The sequence below is a fragment of the Staurois parvus genome, unplaced genomic scaffold (assembly GCF_062004578.1).
Source record: "Staurois parvus isolate SC_StPar_1 unplaced genomic scaffold, SC_StPar_1.0 ptg000748l, whole genome shotgun sequence".
NCBI classification, from domain to species: Eukaryota; Metazoa; Chordata; class Amphibia; order Anura; family Ranidae; genus Staurois; species Staurois parvus.
In genome coordinates, this window is record NW_028318544.1 from 3850758 (window position 1) to 3865990 (window position 15233).

Sequence of the window (15233 nt, forward strand, 5' to 3'; positions counted from 1 at the left end):
GAGAGGGAGTGAACACAGAGGACAGTCAAATGCAGAAGGAGACAGTTGATGAACCACAAAAATTCAAACCAGTCAGTCAATCAACCACCCACCAAAATTTCTTAATCAGAGTTCTGCTGGTACTCATATACACAAACAGTCACGATTCGGGAGGCAAACATTTCACAGCTATAAGTACCTTTACAGTCATCATATTTTAGTCAATAAAATTAATTTTCATTCCTACAAATGGAAAAACACTTAAAGAAAAGCAGTATCTGAATATTTACAGCATCTTACACATATAGTTTTTCATTTCAATATTCAAATGACCAAGCTTACTAAAGAAACTTGGTATTTTCTGCTCTATCAACTTAAAGCATAGAGTTGGAAACTTTGTAAATTCTGCATATATTTAGAATATAGAGAAATATTTACCACATTGATAAAATAACTGTTTCGATAAATTATAGGCTGTGAAATAATATAGACATAAATAATCAGAATAAAATAAATAGTTGGCACAGTGCAAACAAGACAGACAGGCAGGTAGCAGCAATGGGTGGAGGGATTGGTTAGAGAGCAGAGTGGATCTGCATGTGATATCGGAACTCCTCCAGTTCCAGGAAATTCTGTCCACACAGTGTACAGCTGTATCCCTTCTCCTTAATGTGAGTGCGGCGCACATGGCTGTCATGGGCAGCGTGAGAGGCAAAGGCTTTGCCGCAGTGTTTGCACTTAAAAGGCTTCTCACCCGAATGTTGCCGGATATGAGTGCGAAGGATACTGGATGCTGTAAATGCCTAAAAAGGAAGGAAAACACATGAACATTACTCCAGCAAGCCAAATGTAAAGGAAAGGCTGATACAGACATTGCTGACTTTTTATTTAAAGAAGATCTCCGGCTGAAATGATTAAATGATTTCAGTGGCCCTGCACATAAACACACACTAGTGTAGTATTTAAAGCTGAACTGCACACTGTATCTGAGCACCTAAAACATTATACAATTCATTTTAATATTCAAAAACAAACGCACCCACCCATCCATGTCTCAGTGCTATTTATTTATTTTTTAGAAATCACTTTGAAAAACACCCTCGTTTGTTGGCTGCTGTCTTTTTGAGTAAGAGAAAATGATTCATATAGGATTTCCTGGAATCCATCTACCCTTAACTCAGGCAGGAGAGTGTGCTTAGCTGAGAAATCCCCCTCCTCCAGATGAAAAATAAATGCCCATGAAGACTCCTTGGATGTATGAGATCATTGTGGCCTAGGCCAGAAACCAAGACACAACTGAAGAAATGTAAAAAATAAGTGTAAAGCAAGTAAATATAATATACCTTCCAATCTATGTACTAATGCTAGCAACATAAGGATTAAAAATAGTTAATGTTGATTGAAAGAGTTTAGTTCCACTTTAAGAATGCTCTAAACTGCATCCTATTTTGGAATGAATAGGATTTCAATTTGAAGGACATGCACTGCAGGAAAATGAAGTGTGAACACACCTTTCAATGTACAGTTGACCTCCAATCTGATTGAACAATCCCTGTAAAATGTCTTCTGAATTTATCAATAACTCGATTACTATGTAGCAAGGGCCTTCCTAAACAATCCATTAAATTTTGATAGAATCAGGTAAGAAATGTTTAGTTGTTGATAACTCTAACATACAATGTAAAATCAGATAACAGAATGTGTGTTCAACTTTACCAGTCATATGGCTTCCAAAGAAACCGAATTTTGATTCTCCAGAGTACAGACTTGTAAACCCTTCCTTAGTTTTTGAATAGAATTGTTATATTCAGGCTTAGGAGGGGTTTCATCTGGATCTTTCTACACCTATCATGTACCTACAGGTCATGGTTACCATCACAGAATATCTACAGTACACAATACTGCCAATCCTTAATAAAAATCATTTGTAATTTTCCTTTGACAGATAAAAGAATTGGAGAACAATGCGAAGGAGGGAGGCTGCCAGTTACCATACCTTGTTGCAGTAGACACATTTATAAGGTCTCTCTCCGGAATGGACTCTCATGTGCTTGTTCAGGCTGGACGACTGAGAGAAACTTTTCCCACACACTGTGCACTGAAATCAGATCAAACAGACAAGAACATGACCAATATTGAGCTTGACCCAGATGTCATCATGATTACCAGTTTAGGATCTCAACAGCACTATATGACCAGGGCTGTGTTACCATATGGAGAGTCGATGCTTGTGGCTAGAGCAACATTGATTGAGGATGATTGTTGTTCAATAGCTGTGTTTATTGCCTCCATTTGAATTTGTTTTGACATTACTTATTATAGTGAGATGAATGCTGAATAGAAGAATGTTCAAGACTAAATGGTGGATTTACAGAATGTGTAGAAAAAAAACGTACAAGAGATTTTTCTTTAATTACCCTGTATTTTATCATTGATTATTTTAGACTGCATGACATATGAACAATTTGTGCAATTTTAAATTCTATTCAAATAAGAGTAAAATGCAACATGTTCTAGAATTTAAACGCACAATTGTACAAGCCACATGAGAATGAATGGGATTTCTAACTGAAAGTGTGAGTGCGCACTAACTCCAATATGTTGTATCAATGAGTGGAGTAAAATTTAGGTATAGAAATCCACTCCTTACTGAATTTAGACCACACACACCATCTACATACATGATAAACCTTACACAAGTGCTATAGAAAAAATGGAGATGGTCACTATATTTACACATCAGGATTTCAACATTGTCCAGCACAGGATGCCAAATGCATGAAATTGAAAGTAGTCAGTGTTGGGGGTTCATGTTATCTGGTGATGGAATGGGTTCCCAGGTTCCAGTAGTGTCCTCCTTGGTTTAGTGTATGACAATGAAGAGAACCTTGTATTGATCCTAGACACATCTCTAATATTACACACAATGCATTAGCCCCAAATATATGTAGAACACTCAAGAAAATCTTCTCAGCCAACTGAACTGTTAAATAATGTAAGCTGGCCCGTGAAATGAAAGTGTGTCTCATTGAGCCAGACCTGGATCTATTTCAGTTTACAAGCCTTTCAGGTCTAAATATGGGGCCTGCAGCCAAATCCTGCTGAGATAATGGCAGCCACCCGTGACTTGGCTTAACTCTTTCATTGCAGAAGACCAACCAGTGTCATCATAGTACCCTGCACACCAAAGACTGGGTCCACACAAAATTACTTGCTAATGTTTACAACTCATTTGTAAATCTGAATGAGGAGTCTTATGCAATCTAATTACCAGAAATATATCGAAGAGCACTAAAAAGGACCACAGAGGTAATATGATTATCTCCAGGTGGGACCATATTCTGAAGTCTCATGTTCATGAATATCTTATGCTGCTCATAAACCAATTTTACAGTTTAAAATGCTGAAAAGTAGCAAACCACCTAAACTAGATGCTGGATTGTGAATGGTCTGACCTGATGGCAGAGGTTCTGATTTATGACTGTATGACTGGAAAATTCAGAAATGAAATGTATTGGGTGTGTGGATAACCCCAGTGCCCCAGCCAGCTCTTGCTTAGTTGTCTATGTCATGACAGATTCTGCCAATTATGCCCCCATTATGGCTCTTAAAACACTTGTTACATTAGTATAGTGGAGTATCAATCCAAGAGTTTGCTACTGTACAGTGCTGAGCATACCCTTCGGAGCTATATACTGTATTATAATAATAATAATAATAATAATAAATTAGTAGACCCTGATGCCTAAGCTGTGCTTGATGTTCTAATGAGAGCCAAGAACATTGGAAAGCAATGGAGGGTTTTGACATTATAGACCCACCTGTATTCCAATGACATGATCAAGAGCCAGGTTACCATCACAGGAGCTCTTAGGCACTCTAGCTTTGGCACCAAAAGCAACACCCTTTCTTCCAGAATAGCCTCGTTACCAAAGAGTTTTCTTATTTTATTGGCCCTAACCTGGTTTAGCATCCTTTAATGAGATGCCTGCTTTAAAATTTAGGACAGGGAAAAATATTCAGCCAATGACTATTCAAGGAAAAGCCTCTCCTCTCCTATTTTATAGCTCAGGGGCCTATTGTGCCTAGTAATAACTCCAACCCTTCTACCACCCCATGAGCTCTCTATCAGGATAAGCTGCACTGGGCAACACAGCCGACAGCTCCATCTCTATGTGTATACTTAAATAAGCAATCATTTATACAAACAGCAGAAAGTGGGATAGTAGTCTGAACCTACCTTGTGTGGTCTGTGCTTCTCATGCACATGTAAAATGTGAATCCTCAGTCTGTCCCTCTTCTCAAATGACCTTTGACACAGATGGCAAGGAAACTTTCTATCCCCCTGGTCCACACAGCGAGTGTATTTCAGGTGCTTGTCACGGTAATATCTGTAGGCAAACACTTTTCCGCATCGCTCACACTTGTATCCCTCTCCAGACTCTGCAAGACACAATTAGAAGAGAGTTTATTCAGCCTCAGAGCACCACTTTAATGTAACCCCCAACACCCTCCCCTGTGTCCAATGGGGTATTGCTGGGGAATTCATTACCAGCATCATTTTGACTGCCTTGGCATATGCAAGAGTGTTGTGTCTCTTAAGGCTTCATTCACACCTGTGTGATGTGTACACACACTATATATCTTTATTCACACTTTTTATGCATGTTTGCTGCATGACAGCTTAAAAGAAGCCCATACACGTGGATAGGCTGCCGTACATGCTCAAAGTAGATCTTACACCTTTTTTGTGGCAAGGAGCCTCATATTTTGTAATGTGTGGTTTGGGGCAATTTTTAGTTTTGTTGCTCGACAAACCGCATATATCTGGTAGCCACGTTTGGGTGTCATTAAGAAATAATGGCACTGCAAGCACAATTTGGCGCATTTTCAGGAACATGTGCAGAAACGCTTCTTTCTGTGTGAATGGGGCCTAAATCTTTCAGTAAAATTAACACAATATAATAGAGAGCACAGTGTAAGATCACAACTGAGAGATAATCGTAATAACATTCTGTATTTTACTATACTGGGTGGCCATAAAAACACAGGAGTGAGAAAGTACCAGATAGTGGGCAAACACATGCCAATAAGCCATTTATATATACAAAACCATTTGCATAGAGAAAATAAAATGGGCTAAATCTTTTAATAAATTAGCATGTAAATCATTCAAACGGAATAGCACTTGTCAGTGCAAGGCATGGTTCCTGCAATATCTAAAACCTGAAATTATAAATTAAAAGAAAACAAAACAAAAAAAAAAAAACCTTGCACATGGTAGGAAAAAAAGCTAACCACCATTGCCATTTTTTCCCCCCTCTCAGCTTTGTGATCATGATTCTTGCTTAAGGCAGGACATACACTATACAATCAAAATTGTACAATTGCTATAATGTCCTTTGGAGCTAACAAATCATGAAATATAAGGCACACCTAAGCAAACTGTTTATTTAGTAGCAAATCAGACAGCCTCTTGCACTACAAAGTTGAGATCTAAAGGGGATTGCACAATCAGATTGTAAATTGTATGGGCAGCTTTATGCAGGGATGGTTTGGCTTCATTTTCTCCCATGTTTTCTATAGCATGGCTAATTTCTATCGGCGTATTTGTTCTGGGAAGAGCCCGGAAAGGACCAAGCACACCCCACAGGTAAATCCATACATTGAAGGATAACAGTGGCTTGTATATTCCGATAACTATTAGCCTAAATCATTGCAAGATAATTACTTAGCAGATAATCCGGATCCGATTCTGCTCTTGTCAATAACAATTACATGGGCTTGTTTAGATGGGCTTTACTGAGCAGCTAACCGTTATATTTTCCTTCTGCAGATTAAAGCTACAGAGGTTTAAATAAAGACTTCTTTATTCCTCATCAATAGCAGGAGGCGGCAGCCTCTGCATGCGCCATTTCCCAAGAAGAGGTCTTTAGTCCAGGGAGCTTACCTTCTGTGTGCTGGAATGGGTCTCTGCCCTCATCCATGCCCTTCAGACTGACAGGGATGCCCAGGAACTGGAGGTAGAAATCCCCATACCAGACCAGCAGCTCCTGGTTGGGCAGGATCTCCTTACAGGTCTCATAGAAGATCTCCCCCTCACTCTGCACTGCGATCAGGTTCTGCTCCTCGGGGAAGCGGGCACAGTTCACTAGTGCCATCCAATGCCCACATGCCCCCTTCCCGTCTATGAAGTGACTGAGTCTTCCGTCTTCAAAAATCTGACAGGAAAAACCAAACGAATTACGTCTTACTAGAGACTGAAATATTTGTATCATTGCTAAATAAATTCAGAAGTCATTTTTAGAACAACTTTTGTTAGATTGTGTTTTAAATTATTATTACTTATATATTATCATTAGTAATGGACTTTTATATAAATGCATTTAGGCCAGGGGTGATGGACTACAACTCTCAGCATTTCAGGACAACGAATTATCAAATGAAGAGCTAACAATTTATTTGCGATTTCTGTAGTTTCGTTCATCATATGGTTAGAATATTTCAGGGAAAGTTATAATATAAGTTGCTACAAATAGCATTACAAGAATGGAACTTCTCTGAAGTCCTCGTTTTGTACTGTTATCACCCATCTTTTCCCAGCGATAACCGTTTGTTCTAGTACCTGATTAACCAATTCCATAAAAATTAGGCCGAAGAAATTAAAATAAATAAATAGGACATACATCTCTATTCTATGCTAATCCTAAATTTAAGAAATGGAATTGCAATAATTGTAACAGGTGTAGTGATCTACATTTTGTGTCATTTGAATACCTATAATAAGAATATAATACTAGAACAATATAATCATAATATGACAAACATTATTGTGAAGAACTTTAATTTTAATATTTTCTGTTTTTATTAATATATTATTTTAGGTATTTATTTTAGTAGATTCAGGAACGTTTGAGTCTTCTTTTTTTTTTAATTGGATGTAGGGAAGTCTGGAAATGTTTGGTATTTTTTTCTGGCCAGAATGTAACAAACTCACCAATCAGCATAACACAAAATAAAAAGGCAACAACATTTCCCTGTCTGTACAGTGTTTCTATTATATTTGTTGATCTTCAGATCAGATACAATATTTTTCTATAGCTCAGAAATCAAAACGAATTACATTACATGTCTTTTTAAATGAATTTTAGGGTTTTTGTTTTTTTTCCCTAGTAAAAAGGAATTGGCGTTGCTCTTACCTCCCACATCAGTGAGTTATCATCATAGGTTTTTATTTCACTTGTGTTCACCACTTTCCCCTGAAACGGACCGAATTTCAACCCTTTAGGTATGATGTTTGTGCTAAAGACCCCTGATTTTGGAATATCTCCATACTTGGTCCTCATGATGGCCAAACCTTAGAAAAAAAAATTACATAGATTTCATTAAAAAAAAAAAAAAAAAAGACACCAGGTTCTCCAAATAGACAGATGGTCATCAGTTATTATAATTAATATAATATAAATTTGTATCTACCTTCTGGTAGTTGTAGTGCCTCTCTGTCCAGTATTTGGGAGTCCAACCCTGCACAATGTACCAATAAAAGACCATTTAAAAAACAAAAAAAAAAAAAAAAAACACTGGATACAAACACTTAAATAATCTTTATATATGGAGCTTTTAAAATGTCCCAAAGTAATAAATCCGGAATATATATATAAATATATATGGTAACTGTAGGCTAATAGGTTAATAAACTACAACGATATATTTTGTATACATTCACCAAAAAAAAAAAATGATATACACATTATGTATGTATGTATGTATGTATATGTATATATATATATATATATATATATATATATTACACACACATTTTTCTCTCCCAAAAGCGGTGGTATCATTGGACCTGGTCATACAGCTTACAAGTTTTATTGCACAATTTCCTTAAAAATCATGCCATGTCAAACCCTTCTTTGTATCCAGTCTGGCAGCTCTAGATACCTGTTGGCATTAGGAGACTGTACAGATTGTAAGGTGTATAGTCAGGTTTCATACAGATGTTATAGTTCACACTGGAGAATGGAATCTGTAGACGTGGGAGTGCGTTCACCTGCGTTCAATGAGCGGTACTGACCTGCAGAGCTGGCTGGTATCCTCAGCCCAGAGATGGCATGTGTGGCGCCATGTTGGGCACGTTTGGTCTCGGTGCCACAGGTGTACCCATAGAGCACAGTGTGCAGATCATCCTCTGTGAAGTGGTAGGTCCTGCTCGGTGTGCTCTCTAAGATGGCCAAACTCAGAGAGACCCCCTTACATTTCTTGTTGGCTCTGGGACTCTCTGGGGGGTTGGAATGGATTCGGGGTCCCCCTGGCTGTCCATTACTCTGGGGGTCCTCCTTACTGCACAGTCCAGACTGGACTTTACTGAAGATGGGGTATGAAGTGGGAAGAGGACTGAACAGGTTCTGGCTGGGAGATGAACTATGGTTGAGGACAGAGGGAAGCTCCCTGAAATTGAGGGCTGCTAATGGGGAAGATTTGTTGACCAGTCTGCCCAGAGACTTCAGGGGATTAAACATGTCATGAGGGTTTGCCAAGATGCTCAGGTAGTGACCATGGGGCAACAATGAGGGGAAATAAGAGCCTATGGTGGGGGGGCTAATAGGAAGCCTGTCAATGGGAAAGCTTCTGTCCACAGGGTTGGTGAGGGTGCTGGGTATAGACAATGCCATCCTGCCAAGATCCGATCTGGGCCTCCCTGAAAGTGACAAACATGAGTGATCAGCAGTGCCAAATGACATATCACCTCCTGCCCAAATTACTGCTTGTCTTTATGTCAACATTTGTAAATATACACTTTAAAACATAAAAAAAATCGGATCTCTTAATGACATTGATAGTTAAAAAAAACAAAAAAAACAAAATGCGACTTTCTGCTGTTATCTGGTAACATATATACGCTATATATGGCTAGCTTTGGTATAATACATCAATCACCATTAAAAACCAAAATTAAATTCAGAGTAAATTATATATTTCTAATTGCAAAAAACAAACGGACAGGCAGGTGATCCCACTATTTATAGATTAAAAAATATTTAAAAAAATGGTGGGAGCACAAGCCTTCCCTTTTTTTTTTTTTTTTTTTTTTTTTTTTTAATATTTTATTGATAAAATAGAAAAAGGGCATGCAGGTGATCCCACTACTTTTTTTGTGGTTGTTATTGTGTTTATTTTTTACATTTTGGGGTAATTTTTTGTTTTGTCAGCCGTTTTATTTATTTTTTTAAACCAAAAAGTAAGAAATCTGAAATAAGTACAAATTGTGCACAACAGACAAACAAAAAGTAAGAACTTATTGCTGTGAGATCGTCTGATCACTGGGATTGCAGTGTGTATTGGGGATCTGATATTCTAATAGTAGAGTTGGTTTGGGCTTTGGCGATTACATGCAATTACATAGTTTTATAAAATGTCCACAAAAAAAAAAGATGACATACAACGCTTTGTATTCACTTTATACCTCAAAAATAAAACCAAAAGTGACCCTTCAGAATTTTAATATGTTTCTTTCAAAAAAAAAAAAAAGTCCCAGTCCTGTGTTATACAGGCAAGTTTTGTTAAACAGGAATTATTTCGAAAAACTGCAGCAAGTACAACTCGTGATTGGTAATTTTCAGTCTACATTGGATGGAAAATCTTCAACTGGATCGTGATCCTGCACATGAGATATCATACAATCTGCCCATATACATGATTTTTTATAGTGATCGCTTTGAATCAAGTGATAAGACAAGCCTGGGGCCAGCAGATATTGGAGGGGGAATATTTGTACACAATTTTTACTTTACTTATATATGTATCTCTAACATTAAGAAGTAAAAATGGGGAGAATAAAACAGATTATTATGGAAGTGGTCGGATAATTACTTAATGAAGTTTTATAATGACTAATCACTATTTTTTTTTAACTATTGCTATTTTTAATACGAACAAAATGGACAAACCAGAAATTAACATTCACCGCCTTCATAGTGTACATATTCTAGGTAGATTTGTGGCAGTTTAGATCAGATAAGATTTTTCTGTTACAATTAAATTTGTGTATTTTCTGGTTTTACTTTTATTTATAACAATCACAACTGTAAAAAAACAGAAAATTTACTGATTTTACTGAATAATTACCACAAATCAGTTATATGTAAATTTTAAAAACAAACAAAAAATTACAGAACTACTAAAAAAATAATAAGATACTACATGTCTGACCAATTAAGAACGCTAATAAATCTATTTTCGTCATATAAAAAAATATGAAGACATTAAAAAAATACATAAACCAAAACACATGTAAAAGCACATTATGGAAGTAGGATGCAGTTTATTTTTTTTTTTTAAACATGAGATCACCACCATAAACTCGATTTTAGCTGATCTTTTGATCAATTTTTTTTCTTTTTACTATGTCCGGAGAAAAAGGACATCATCCAATCCATACAGACAAATATTTGTAAACAGCCGGCTTAACCAGTCTGTGTGTTTCCGCTTAAAATAACCTTTTTCTAATGATCAATAGAGAATGTGGAGCAGAGGAGAGGAGGAAACCTTCATGAATTTCACCTAATGGTCCTGATCAATGGCAGCCAATACAAGAAACAAAACGGGGTCGTGACACACACATGGCAGAACATGAGGTCAGAGGAAAGGTCACAAATAATGAACACATCTCTCCACATTAAAAAGAAAGCATTGACACCCCTGAGCTGGGGGGCTCTGCTGGTCACTGGACACTTAGGAGCAGCTGAAAACTCCTTTAACTTTATTAGATCAGCACGGATGTCTAGATTCCATCCATAGGTATGTGGTACTCACTGTGATATAAATCCTCCAGATCTGCAGAGAAGCTTCACAGGGAGTGCAGTCCTCAAATCCCACTTCAGTCCTAGTTTGGGTGGGTTTAATCACATCTTATGGCTGATGTTGTCCAATCTCCAGCTCTGGGATCAGGGGGATGGTGGTGGTGAGTAGAATGCTGGCGATGTGGGTTCTGCCTTGTGTTTGAAGGCAAAACAAGGCAGATGGGTTAAAAGGGAAGTCAAAGTAGAAGGAGGGAGGAGGTGAGAGGGGGCTACAGTAGACCAGAAGTCCATCCTCAATCCTAGCAGCATCTGCCCCCTCCCACCCACCTAGCTGCCAGCTACTGGCCAATCAGGCTTCATCTAAGTGTGGCCCCTGGAGAGTCCACTGACCGACTTACAATAAATTATCTGCTTCCAAGTCATATCAATCAACTTTATTACAAATAATTCCATATACTGGAAATAAATTATATATATATATATATATATATATATATATATATATATATATATATATATATATATATATATATATATACACATACATATACACACACACACAGACATACACAGTATCTTACACGAATGTGCATACACTATCATCCTTGCTGTCGCTGTTGGGGGTGCTGAATAATGATCACACGGGTGCAGCACTTTATCTGACATATTGCATGGGAGAGATCAGCAATTAAAATCTATTGATCTCCGTGCTGATTACTTGAATTAAGGAGACGATTCGATGATATTTACACCCAACACTTCATACACAGCTGCAGAAATCTATAGACCCATTGAATATTAATTCCGACTTTTTTTTTTTCCCAAAATCTGTAGAAAAAAAGTTCCTTGTGCTCCCATCTGAGCCATAGATTTGCACATATTCTGTTGCCAGTGAGATATTGTATGAAATAATATGAAAAACGTATAATTATAACACCTTGAAATATGGTAGGGAGTATTGAAGGCGCATCCGATGTAAAAGTACATCAATACCCCAAATTGTACACACACAGAATATAAATATCTACACACATATATTATGTTAAACGTATCATTAAAAATATATATACATTTAACAGATAAGAAATGCATTAATAAAAGTCACAAACATTTAACGAATTTCGATAAACCAGTGAACCCGATACATTTCAAAGACCGTAAGATTGCGACACATTAAACGATATGATTGTTCTATATAAAATCCACATGATCCATGATCGAACAAAAAGTGTGCGTTATTAAACCGAAATCCAATAATAATTACAACGTACTAAAAAACACAACGATTACATACATTAAACTCCTAAGTTACAGGGGAATTCTTAGTAAATAAAAATAAACTAATGTCTGTTAGGTTGTGTTTGCGTTTGTTTTACATCACATCATCTGGTTCATGGTTCTCACTATACAGATTTGTGTTGTATTATTAGGTGCATGGTTCTCATTATACTTATTACAAGTGTGTACTGTATGGTGCAGGGTCTAATTGTAAATGTTGGATTTTCTGCAGGCTTCTCACTACTTGTTATATGTTTGTGTTGTATTTGGTCCAGGGTTCCCACTACACTTATTACACGTTTGTGTTGTATTACTGGTGCAGTCCTCTTGTTATATGTCTTAGGTTGTATCATTTGGTGCAGGGTTCTCACTATTATATGGGTGATATGACTGTTGTATAGTTTGGTGCAGGGTTTGTTTTTTATACCTGTAATATGTTTGTGTTGTATAGTTTGGTGCAGGGTTTGTTTTTTATATCTGTAATATGTTTGTGTTGTATAGTTTGGTGCAGGGTTTGTTTTTTATACCTGTAATATGTTTGTGTTGTATAGTTTGGTGCAGGGTTTGTTTTTTATACCTGTAATGGTGCAGGGTTTTTTATACCTGTAATATGTTTGTGTTGTATAGTTTGATGCAGGGTTCTTTTTATATCCGTAATATGTTTGTGTTGTATAGTTTGGTGAAGGGTTTTTCATACCTGTAATGGTGCAGGGTTTTTTATACCTGTAATATGTTTGTGTTGTATAGTTTGGTGCAGGGTTCTTTTTATATCCGTAATATGTTTGTGTTGTATAGTTTGGTGCAGGGTTCTAACTACACGTTTTGCATGTCTAAGTTGTAATATTTGGTGCAGGGTTCTCTCTGTACTTGCTACATGAAGTGTATGGAGAGAGGGGTAGGAGGACTGAGCAGGACACTAATTATAATACTGGTTGTGAAGAGCCCCAACTGCCCATTGTACGTTTATAAAAAGAGATCTGCAGGTAGATTCCCACTCTGCTTGGAGTGTCCCTGATCAGCAGGGTGCAGAGCTGACCCATAGCAAACACTGCAATGAAAAGGTTTCCTGATTACTGTACACAGAGAACAGCTGATCAGGGCAGCACTCCAATAATACAAGCATTAACATATTAAAAGGCAGGTGGGCAGGACCTTGCACACGTCCTAAATCCGAAACCAGACTGGTAAGTGCCCCCATTACTATACACAAAGAACAGCTGAGCAGTCCTGCCCATCGTTACTCTACTCCCAGGACAGGAAGGCAGGGCTGGGATCATACAAGTCATCAACCTAGCACAGAGCACGTATTGGGACAAGTCAGCTTCTCTGGCTGGTAATAGGAAGAATGGTATATTTGGTCAGTAGTGTATAGAGGTACTTGTAGTTCTACATAAACTCAAGTATATTAATATGATGACAGGTCTGTGGCTGCTATCATCCCTAGAAGACAACACACAAGAAAAAAAACATCCCCTATGGATGGGACTTTAAAGGCAGCACTAGTCAACGAGCCTATAAAAATGGCTATATTTAAAAAAAAATATTCATCACAAAAGATGTTTATATGCACTGTGTGTTTTTATCAGAGAGTGTACTATAGCCAGCTACTGCATCCCTGAAAAAGACAAGTCTATTGATCTCAAAACGTGTTAGATGCTTGACTGTAAATTATATGTACGAGTTTGTATGCAATTTTATATAAATATGACCACAAGGCTGTCAGCACACTAGCTTTTTAATAGATTTTTAACAAACTATTTTTTTTATTCCATGTCTCTTCACTTTGGCTCCTTAACTAGTGCTGCCTTTAAAGTCCCATCCATAAGGGGATATTTTTTTTCTTTTACATAAACTCAAGAGCCTTCATTAATTTTTCTTTAAATTGTATACCTGTGGATATGGCCATCTTGATATAAATACTGTATTTGAGTGTTTCCTCTAGTTTTTTATGATATATGTATATGGGAATAGCCATTTCCACACTGCGCATTTAAGCTATCATTTCTGATTAGTATTTGCTGCTTAGCGATTGTGCTTTACTGTTCTTTATAGGGGCAGGATTTACTAAAGCTTATGTGTGCCTGTTTACTTTAAACAAAACCCATTGGGGTGCACAATCTGGTGCAGGTTACTCAAATTCTAACTTCAGCTTGTTCAGTTAAGCTTTGACAATAATACCTGGAAGCCGATTGGTTTTTCTGCAGAGCTGCACCAGATTTCCATGCTCCAATTTTGGTAAATCTCCCCCATAGTGCCTGCTGTATTGAGGTATCACAGTACACTTGTGATGGGCTGAACAACCCCCTGTTCAGTTTGCGGTCGAACATTCGAACCTAACGAAACAGAAGGGACAATTCACTAAGCTGTATCTTTCCACATCCGAGTATGCAGTAAGATGCCGCACAGCTACTAAAATACCACAAGAGTTATATTAAGTCATGTGGTATTTTAGTAGTGAAAATATTCTTTACTGTTTTAGCTGTCAGTGGGTTTCCCCGCTGACAGAATGTAAAAAGAAATGCCAGCAATTAAAAACTTAAAAAAATAAATAAATAAATAAATAAAAAACTTAAAAAAACCCAAAACAAATGCATGAGTCCCCCATCCATACCAAGTCCTTCGGGTCTGGTATGGATTTTGTGAGAACCCTCCATGCCAAAATTTTTTTGTTTTAAATAGTGTGGGGGCCCCCCAAAATCCATAGCAGACCCTTATCCAAGCATGAAGCCCAGCAGGTCAGGAAATGGGGGGGGTGAATGAGAACCCCCCCCCCTTGAAACAAAAGGGCCTCTTCACCCAAACTGTGGCCGGTGGTTGTGGGGGTCTGCAGGCAGGGGCTTATTGAAATCTGGAAGCCCTATTTAACAAGGGGACCCACAGATCCCCCCCTATGTGAATGAGTATGGGGTACATGGTACCGCAAATCATTCAAAAAAAAATAAGTGTAGTGTAAAAAATGACAGTAGACAGTCTTTGACAGGGCTTTTTTTCAGCGGGAATGCAGGGGAACGCAGTTCCGGCACCTCCAGCACTGAACGTATGTAATGGCAAGGGATGCTGAGGAGTGTAATGGTACTGGTTTCTGGGATCTATTTTTGCAGTGTATCTATTGTGCTGGGAAGAGCTTGACAGATTAAGGTAAAGAGTTCCAAAGGATGGGAGAGGCTCTGG

General features: G+C 37.6%; 1 protein-coding gene across 1 annotated transcript; it reads right to left on the minus strand.

Moving 5' to 3' along the window:
• Nucleotides 1-535: 535 nt before the first annotated feature.
• PRDM14 (PR/SET domain 14) lies at nucleotides 536-8665 on the minus strand. The gene is made up of 7 exons (XM_089654257.1): nucleotides 8060-8665; nucleotides 7456-7503; nucleotides 7179-7336; nucleotides 5930-6200; nucleotides 4220-4422; nucleotides 1976-2077; nucleotides 536-782 (listed from the first exon to the last, which is right to left on the minus strand). The coding sequence occupies exons 1-7, from the start codon at nucleotides 8655-8657 to the stop codon at nucleotides 555-557; spliced, it is 1608 nt and encodes a 535-aa protein (XP_089510383.1). The 5' UTR covers nucleotides 8658-8665; the 3' UTR covers nucleotides 536-554.
• Between the last annotated feature and the right edge of the window lie 6568 nt (nucleotides 8666-15233).

Bases quoted from the DNA above. Each gene is read 5' to 3' on its own strand.
- PRDM14 (XM_089654257.1), bottom strand. From the start codon at position 8,657: ATGGCATTGTCTATACCCAGCACCCTCACCAACCCTGTGGACAGAAGC. The intron at 7,337-7,455 runs GTAGATACAAAT...TTTTTTTCTAAG, and splicing joins GGCACTACAACTACCAGAAG to GTTTGGCCATCATGAGGACC. The intron at 783-1,975 runs GTATGGTAACTG...CTTCCTTTTTAG, and splicing joins AATGTGTCTACTGCAACAAG to GCATTTACAGCATCCAGTAT.